Here is a 9,369-nt window from a genome sequence, read left to right on the forward strand (position 1 = left end):
ACCACAGCCAAGCTAGCAAAACGCCTTACATTGGAATGGGCTGAAACATCAGGAATAGACTCTATTTTCTCTTAACTGGCCTGAGGACTTGAACTTTGAACCTTTTGGTTGTGCACTGACACCTGGAGAAACACACAAATCCTACAGAATGTTCACGTTTCCAGACCCCTGACATCTGGAAGGTCCTTCTCTCAGACCAATCCAGAGGCTATGAACGCAAGAAGGGCTTTTTACTATGAGGACTCTCCACTTTTCTCTCTTTGGAACACTCTGGGTGTCCCCTGGTAGGGCCCTCGAAGGAAACTTAGTCATTTAATTCTAGCGGTGGCTCAAGAAGCTTAAGGCATTATATATCTGTAATTTTGCTACTGTTATGAATCGTAATGTAAATATCTGATATGCAGGATGTATTTAGGCGACCCCTGTGAAAGGGTCGTCGACCCCCAAAGGGTCGTGACCCACAGGTTGAGAAACGCTGCACTAGAGGTATGTTTTCAAATTGGGCTGAAGGCAGAGGGATCCATTCTGACATCCCTTCAACCCCTACTAGGAAGGCAGGCGCCCACTGCTCATGCTTGTCCCATAGAGATTTCCTCCAGGACACAAACGCATTTTGATGGGATTAAGGATTTAAAGGGGCATATTGTTAGGAGGGTATACAGCCTGTGTGTGTGTGTGTGTGTGTGTGTGTGTGTGTGTGTGCGTGCAATAGGTTCAGATAGAAGAGGGTTTAATTGAAGCCACAGCTCTTCCTTTGCAACCTCAGGGAAGACCCTGGGACCCTCTGGGTCTCCCCCTCTATGTAAAATGGAGCTGCAGATATCCACAGGACTGGAGGGGAGATGATGCCACAGCGGAACGCCTGGCACACGGCCAGTGCTGAGTGGTGGCTAGAATTCCTATGGATTCATACATTTGAGAGAGCCTAGATCTAAGTGAATAAAAGGAGGAACATTTTACTAAAAGGGGGTTGGAGGTAGTTCTGAGAGTTTTAATTACCTGCATTATTAGCTTTCAAGGCTTGGAATCTAATGCAAGTGCCTTGGAGAAATGGTGTACCCTGCCCACCCCCTCGATATCTCTCTGCTATGTGTCATTTAGAAAGGGCGGCCATAGGTTCTTTATACTTAGGACAGTTCCAGTTTGCCCGGTTGTAGAAGGCAGCAACGCCCTAGTTTACACCTGTTGTCACAGTATAATAATGAATGATGCCCCTTTAGTTCTGAAAAGTATCCTGATGTGAATAGTAAATTTCACAGTCCTCGACACATGGAGAAGGTCAGTCCACCTCTTATTTTAACGGAACAGATTACTAGCTATGGGATTTCTTGATCTTTCCAGCTGTCCAAGGTCCCTGACACCACCCCGCTCAAACAATAAATTAAATGAAGAAAATACCTGTTTTGATATGCTTTCCATCACATACTTTTGTAGGGAAGACTCCAGTTCAGGGTCAGACTCCAGCATGCAGGCAAGCCTCAGGAGGTCTAAGGATCAGAAGAAGAGCAGGCTCAGAAAGAGAGGCCTGGCTCTGGGGTGCAGGAGAGAGGGGAGCCCCCCAGCCCCAGCCCCTTGGGCAGGGGTCATCCCAGGCCAGTCAGGGGCAGTGGTTAAATAGGGTCAAGGGAAGTTCTGTGAGAAATTCTTAGAGGTTGTGGGTTTATCAAAATTCAATTGCATGTTGCTCAAAGCCCTATTTTAATTATCTTCAAACTTTGGAACTTGGGGAGATTTTTACATCTAGACTTGAGCTAAAACGATTGCCACAGGTGATGGGAATGGGCAGGTGAGGGGATGATGATGACAGAGGGAATGATGACAGAATGAAGGAGGTGATAAGGTTGAAAGAACAGCAGGAATAAAATTCAGGAAACTGGATTCTCGTCCCAGGTTTGATAGGAACTCACTGTGTGAGCCTAAGCAAGTCGCCCACTACCTTGGTTGCCATGTGAGCAAACCAAAACTTAGATGACGTTCTGTCCCTGTAGGAACAGTCTATCCAGGCAGCCAATCTCCAAATGCCAAGCCAACTCAGAGCCTTCTCACCCCAAACAAGGTCTAATATGTGGTTTCAGCCAATCAAATCTTTTCTAATTTGTCTCTTCCTGTTCTTTATTCTCTACGCTATTAAAGCTTCTTGACTTCCCGCCCATTTTGCAGTTCTTTGCAAGGAAACTGTCCATGTTGTGTTAAATAAACTGTCCAGTTTATGTTAAATAAAGTAAGTTGTTAAATTATCCTCTTTAATCATTTTTTAACATGTTAATGTTGGAAGTGGGGATGGCCCATAGGCAGTTGGTGTAGGAGTCTACAATTCAGGACACAAATCGGGGCTGGATTCTGGCAGTTAGCAAGCAACTCACAAGACCCTCAAATTTTGTGTCCCAGGCTCCTGCTTTCCTCACCCTGGTCCCAGCCCTGCTGGGAGTCGCAGGGAGTCAACCACAGGTGAATGTTCTCCAAGAGATAAGCAGGGAAGACTAGAGGGTCAAGGACACATCCTGGAATCACTAACATTTAAGGGCTGGAAGGAGACTTTGCAAAGGGCACTGAAACCGAGGGCTTGGAGGGGTAAGAGCAAAACTCAAGAAGAATAAGCCCTTAAGAAGAATATTCTTGAACATAAGAGGCAAAGATAGTGCCCAGAAAAAGACAGTAACCTAAGGTCAGCCGCCTAGGATGAGGCCCGAGGAGAGGCCATCCAGGCTGGCAAATTGATGGTCATTAGCGGCTGTAACATAAACAGCCTTGGTAGACGGAGGAGAAAGGGATAGGAAGCTAGATGTCAAAGGCTCAAGGTCAAAGAATAAGCATATGCCCCTGAGGCGCTTGCCAACAGTATTTATTGGGCGAATAAATGAATGAGAGGCTGGAGAGAAGAGAGGTGTGGGTGCAAGGTTAGTCTTGCGAAAAGTTTGGTGGTGAAGACTAGGAAAATAGGATTCATGGATGTTTTAGTTTTTTCTTTCATTGTGGGGGAGACACACATGTTTGGAAGATGGGTGAAAGGAGCCATGTGGGGACAAGCAGGAGGCCCCTTCGTGTGCTGCTCAGGACTGGGCGCTTACTGAGGACCCCAGCACATGGGATGGAGCCCTGGGCATTGGCATGACACCCTGCTGACCACTGGTGGAGGCAGAGGTTCTTGTCCATGGAGGGTACTTACTTTTGTGGTCTCCAGAAGGATAATAATCCATGAAAGTCATACACTTTGTGAAAAATTCATCAAAGTTAAAAGTAGGGGGTAGTTTTAAGAAATTAACCTAAATTAAAGAAACAGAAATTTTGGTTATTCTGAGGGTTGGCTGGCCCTTTGAAATTCATCTCTCAGCAGCACGGGCAGGGAGTAAGCTTTGGAACCTCCAGGACATGGTGAACAGAGGCACAAACAATGTCGTTCTTTAATTGGCACGTGATCACATAAAATGTCTCCAATCACTTGTTAAGATTACAATCATAAGTATACACACGGAAGGCTATTCCAGGGGGCCAACCCACATACTTTTCCACTCTTAGAACTTTCTACTCCTTTGTTTTTTCTTTGCCTTTCATAACATTTTAATTCATATAAAACCTGGCTAAACCATACACCACTTCTTTCATATACGTGTAAAGGGGCTGGTGCCCCATAATGCATTCGGAATATCACCAGTCATGAGATTCATGTCGGGATCGTGACCCCATGGCAGGACATGCAGAGAATGGTACAGCCTCGTTCCTGTGCTATTCTTGTCCCAAAATGGACAGCCTTAGTCCAGTACTGAGAAAATGTCAGGCAAAACCAAATGGAGGGACATTCAACAAAATAACGGATCCACAGTCCTCTTAGGTGTCGAGGTCATAAAAGACCAGGAAGTGATGAAGCGCTATTATTACAGATTGCAGGGGCAAAGTAAGAGAGGGATGAGATGCAGTGTGAGGTTGTGGGCAGAACCTGGAACACTCCACTGAGGACACTGATTGGTGGGAAACCGGGGAAACCCAAACAGGCCTCTTATTAGTGAACAGTGCTATCCCAGGGTTCATTTTCCGGTTTTGACTCTTGAACTCTGGTTATGAAAGATGTTACCATCTGGGGAAGCTGGATATAAGGAAACTCTATTATTTTTTAACTTTTCTGTGAGGCCAAAATTAACGCCAAAATTAAAACCATCTTGAAAGATATAAGGAGTGGCTAAACGGGGACCAGGGCGTGTGAGCAGCCAGCTGGAAGAGCGAGTGGTGGGTGTGAGGGCCACACTGGCCCAGTGGGGGCTCTCACCTTTGCCAGCATCTACATGGACCCTCCATTTTCCTTTCTGCCACGCAGCCCCTTTCCTGGCTCAGTCAGCACAGCTCTCCTCCCCTTTACACACTCGAAACGCACAGCTTCTCTAAGTGGCCATATGCCCAGGACAGCCGAGCTTACAATCAGCCTTCAGTGTCATGTCACAGTGTTTCTCACCAGGCAGCCACCCAACAGTCCTCCACCCCCACCCCAAACTGCTGCCCTGCTGCCTCCAGCCCTCCCCTCCGTGGTCCCTGCCCTGGGCGAGGAGAGTGTTGAGTAGTGCAGGTGAGGGCCATAGGCAGCCCCCCAAACGACAACCTCCTGCTCCCGGGGACCGGCCAGGATTCGTTTCCTCTTCCTATAGCAAGGGCACCAGCCCCAGAGGCCTCTGCACCAGATTCCACGCCCTTCGTTACCGCAGGGCCTGGTCATCTCCCCTTGAACTCAGCCAAGGTGTCTTAGACCACAGCCTTGAGGTGAACCCACACTGACCCCACCTGAGTCTCCCGTCCAGGAGCCACATTGGAGCCCGCCTTCCCAGTGGCTTTTCCGACAGGCGGCCCCTGGCCCAGACTGCAGCTTCCTGCGAGCACAGCACCCCACGAACCTTAACTGCTCTCTGGTCTGGGATCCTCTCGATCTCAATCATGCTCCGGTCGCAGAGCTGCCAGCAGTTCGGTGACAGAATGACATCGTTCATCTGCGCCATGTTCTGTGCTAGGCGCACGTCATCCACCGTCTGGCCAGTCACCAGGAAGAAGTTGCGTTTCTCATCTCCGAAGACCAGCATGGTGATGTGGCCCGCAGCCAGTCCTGGCGAGAAGGCAAGCTGTAGGTTTGCGGAAGCTCTGGGATATTCCCCGGCAGCACGGGTTCTTGGGAAAATCAGAATCGTGGTGTGACTCCCTCTTCTGGGCCCAGGCATTCCAAAACGCCTCCTCTCCCACAGCCAGGAAGCCAGCTACTACATCTCATCTTTCTGTGACATTTGTCTCCTTAGAGGATCCCATCTGTCTCTCCTTTCTCAAAAACTTACCTCTCTTTTTTTTTTGTTAATATATCTGTATTGCTTTCAGAGAGGAAGGGAGAGGGAGAAAGAGATAGAAACATCAATGATGGGGATTGAGCCTGCAACCAAGGTACATGCCCTTGACCAGAATTGAACCTGGGATCCTTCAGTCCGCAGGCCAATGCTCTAACCACTGAGAAAAACCAGCCAGGGCAAAAAGCTTACCTATCTTGACGCGGATGTCCAGGCCTTCTAACTCCTGGGTCCCAAACAGCTCGTGGATCTCCAGGCTACATTTAACTACCACCGTGATCATGTTTTTCAGTTGCTTTCGCTCCACCTTCCACAGGGCAAGAAGTGCATCACCTTGAGGAGACAGACCACAGGGGCTCATGACCTGCCCTGGGGACCAGTCTGCTCTGTATGAAATCTGGACACAAGCGTGCCTCAACCCAGTCTCCTGGCCGCCGCTGCCTCTGAGATGCCTCCCATACCTGCAAATTTTAAGATGTCTCCTCCAAAAATCAACACCTCTGAGAAAAAAAAAGAAAAGAAAAGAAGTTAAATCAAACTTGAATTGTTTAAAGCTAATAAGAAGAATTCATTCTTCACCCATGGAGTAGAAATTAGGTCAAGAGAACAGCAATTTAGAGAGCAGACTTGTGCTAAAGATATCATCTCAGCTGTAGCCGGTTTGGCTCAGTGGACTGAGCGTCGGCCTGCGGACCAAAGGGTCCCGGGTTTGATTCCAGTCAAGGGCATGCACCTAAGTTGCAGGCTCCTCCCTGGCCCCGGCCCTCCCTGGTCAGGGCTCATGCAGGAGGCAACTAATCAATGTGTTTCTCTCACATTGATATTTCTCTCTGTCTTTCCCTCTCTCTAAAAAATCAATGGAATAATACCATCAGGTGAGGATTAAAAAAAAAAAGATGTTATCTCAGACAAGTTACTTAAACTGTATGGTGTGTTTCCTCACCCACAGAATGAGGACATGAACTAGATCAGTGATGGCGAACCTATGACACGCGTGTCAGACATGAACTAGAGCAGTGATGGCGAACCTATGAACTCATTTTTTGGTTGATTTTTCTTTGTTAAATGGCATTTAAATATATAAATAAATATCAAAAATATAAGTCTTTGTTTTACTATGGTTGCAAATATCAAAAAATTTCTATATGTGACACGGCACCAGCGTTAAGTTAGGGTTTTTCAAAATGCTGACACGCCGAGCTCAAAAGGTTCACCATCACTGAACTAGATTGTATACATGCTCTGATTCTGTGAATGGGAAAAAGCAGGAGAGGAGGAGGTGGGGTTTCCAATGAGGTCCGAGGACACCTACCCTACTCCTGTGATAATGAAGGCTCCTAACTGCTCAATATAAGTATTACTAGAGGCCCAGTGCACAAATTCCATGCACTGTTCAGGTCCCTAGCGCCTGTCAGCTGCCAGCCAGGTATTCCCTCCCTTCCCCTGGCCACCTGCCAGTGCCAGTGCCTCCCTCCCTTGCCCTGGCCGCCTGCCAGCACCACTGGCCAGGACCTCCCTCCCTTTCCCCAGCTGGTCTGCTCCCTGGTCGAACTCCCAGAAGAACTGGGGTCGAGGGGACAATTTGCATACTACGCTTTCATAATATAGGATGAGCTGAGGCTTGAGTGACCCTGGTAAGTGGTGCATGGCAGGACACATAAGAACTAAGAATCAGGAAATTGGGCAACCACCACCATGGTCAACTTAGGCTTTGTTTATTACCAACTTGCATTTTGTTTGTTTAGGCTTTTTGACATAAAGGAAAATTTTTTACTCCTATATATGTTTCACCACAAACTTGTTGAATACTGTTGTGCTGAGTGGGATGCAAAAAAAATTAGATATAGTTTCTGCTTTTCAGGAGCATCACATTTGGCCTAGTGGGTGATACTAAGGCATTCCTAGGGGACTTAGAGCCTGATAGAAGAAGAGACCCAGAGTTCATCCTAATAGAGCAAATCCTTTTCTTTTTTCTTTTTTCTTTTTTCCTGTTAATCCTCACCCAGGAATATTTTTTCTGAAGATTTTTAGAGAGAGTGGAAAGGAGGAGTGGAGAGAGAGAGAGATGTGAGAGAGACACATTGAGTGTTTGCCCCCACAGGTGCCCCAACTGGGGCTGGGGATCGAATCTACAACCCGGGTACATGCCCTTGAGCGGGAATAGAACCCGTGACCCTTCAATGTGCGGGCCAACACTCAGAAACACGGCCAGGGCAATCCTTTTCTTCATGAATAGTTCATATTAATAATGCCAACAAGGTGGTGGGCAGAGGTTGAAAAGGAGACCAGGTTTTTCAGCCATTTCTACACGTTTCAGATGCCATCATTAGAAGACAAATTACTGATGAGTTACTTATAAACCACTCATCTCTTCATTCGGCATTCTCTAAATGACTACTTTCGGGTTATAGTGATGCTGTTTTTTTGGTGTTATTGAATACAGCTGAGAGTATCACTACTACAGTTCTTTTCAATGTAGTCTCTTGGCCAGTCCTTGAACGAATGCAAAACATCCTTTCCCTCGAATACTCCGTATTAGGGAGGTCGGTTTGCATTCCTTCACTTGTACTGTATTGTATTTCAAAAAGACTGGCTTCACCCACATTTCCTGGGGGAAATTGAGAATGCTAAGCAATAGGACTACATCAGCTCCTAACCAACAAATATGGAAAAACAACGAACTGCAATGGCCTTAGCCAGGCCCGTGGGGACACTCACTCTCCACTATTGCGCTGATGTAGTGGTTGAGGATCTCCACCAGCTGCTCTGCCCCTCGGTCCATGTACATGGCTGTGCTGAACTTCTCAGTCATCGCCGTGAAACCTGCAGCAAAGGGCAGGCGGTTGGAGGAAGCAGCCAGGGCAGGAGAGGAGGGCACACTGGGGAACAGCGGGCCCTTCGTTAGCTCCTGGCAAGGCTTCTTCAAGGCCTTTGTGGCCGGCCCAGTGTCGGCTGTGCAGCCTCCACCATCTGGTGATTATCTAAGGGGTTAGGGGAAGCACCAGGGACCTCCTCCCTCCAAATTTCTCCACTCGACAGGAATGATCGCAGTTCCTCCAACGGGGCCTAGAGCGTCCACCCCAAGGTAATGAAAGCACACAGCATTCCACCACTTCGGAAGCGGTGGCAGCTTCCTGTTCCGATGGAAACACCATCTGGAGAGACCAGGTGCGGAGGTCCCTTTTGCCTGGGAAGTGTGTGAAGCCTGGTGGTTGAGTCACTGAAGTAGGGGCAGGGACACTGGAGCCTGAAGTTCCAGGTCAGGGACTTGGGCACCTTGAAGGCTGCCCATGACCTGACATGCTTTAAGTAGGTGAAGATGTTTTCATAAAAAGCTGGGGAAAGGCACCCCTGTCCTGCCATCGAGCTCTACCATAAATGGACACTCTGATGCCAGCCTATCATTTGCCCACATCGAACATCCCTGTCGTGCTTGCCTGAAATATCAACAAACATCAAGACTCCGTCAAAATAATCCACAGAGGGCCGCTCGGGACAGAAGTCTCCATAGACGATGAGGTCCGGCAGGTGAGCGGCGATTCTGACGATGGCCCGGTCCTGCTGCTCCTCTCCCTGTGCGCTCATGCTCCACACAAACGTGCAGGTTAGGGTCACAGCAAGCAGCCCCTACACGCACCTTCTGGAAAGAGAGGCTGAGAATGGAGGCCATCTGACCTACAGCCATTCACTCACTTTCCTATTTCTGTCTCTCCCTTTGCTTTGTTCTAACTGATTTAAGCAGCTGGGGGTACAGTGCCTGAGTTGTCAAGTCACCCTTCAAAAAGGGCCAACGTTCTATAAGAGAACTAGGCCTGGCCCTCGGACAGCTGTTACGTAGGTGAGCACCACTGCAAACAGGCTGGGGTACAGGAGGGGAGCTGAAGGGGTCTGTCCGTTCCCAGGGCACTGTTCACTCAGTCTAGACCCCCTTTCCTCTGTCCTTATGTTTCCTCATTCCTTCCCCCTTCCTTTTATTTTTTAAAAAAATTACTTTATTTTTTAAATTTTTATTGATTTTAGAGAGGAAAGGAGTGGGAGAGAGAAATATCAATGATGA

General features: G+C 48.0%; 1 protein-coding gene across 1 annotated transcript in view; it reads right to left on the minus strand.

Moving 5' to 3' along the window:
• The window catches only part of ADCY10 (adenylate cyclase 10 (soluble)), an 80,035-nt gene extending 71,048 nt beyond the window's left edge, over positions 1–8,987 (minus strand). The window contains exons 1-7 of the mRNA XM_014528528.1: positions 8,750–8,987; positions 8,031–8,135; positions 5,774–5,812; positions 5,505–5,645; positions 4,878–5,083; positions 3,167–3,263; positions 1,399–1,487 (exon numbers count right to left, since the gene is read on the minus strand). Of these exons, the coding sequence (XP_014384014.1) occupies positions 1,399–1,487; positions 3,167–3,263; positions 4,878–5,083; positions 5,505–5,645; positions 5,774–5,812; positions 8,031–8,135; positions 8,750–8,897 (825 nt within the window). The 5' untranslated portion in view covers positions 8,898–8,987. The remainder of the gene's footprint in view (positions 1–1,398; positions 1,488–3,166; positions 3,264–4,877; positions 5,084–5,504; positions 5,646–5,773; positions 5,813–8,030; positions 8,136–8,749) is intronic.
• Positions 8,988–9,369: the final 382 nt, after the last annotated feature.

This window comes from Myotis brandtii, unplaced genomic scaffold, assembly GCF_000412655.1.
Source record: "Myotis brandtii unplaced genomic scaffold, ASM41265v1 scaffold64, whole genome shotgun sequence".
Lineage (NCBI taxonomy): Eukaryota > Metazoa > Chordata > Mammalia > Chiroptera > Vespertilionidae > Myotis > Myotis brandtii.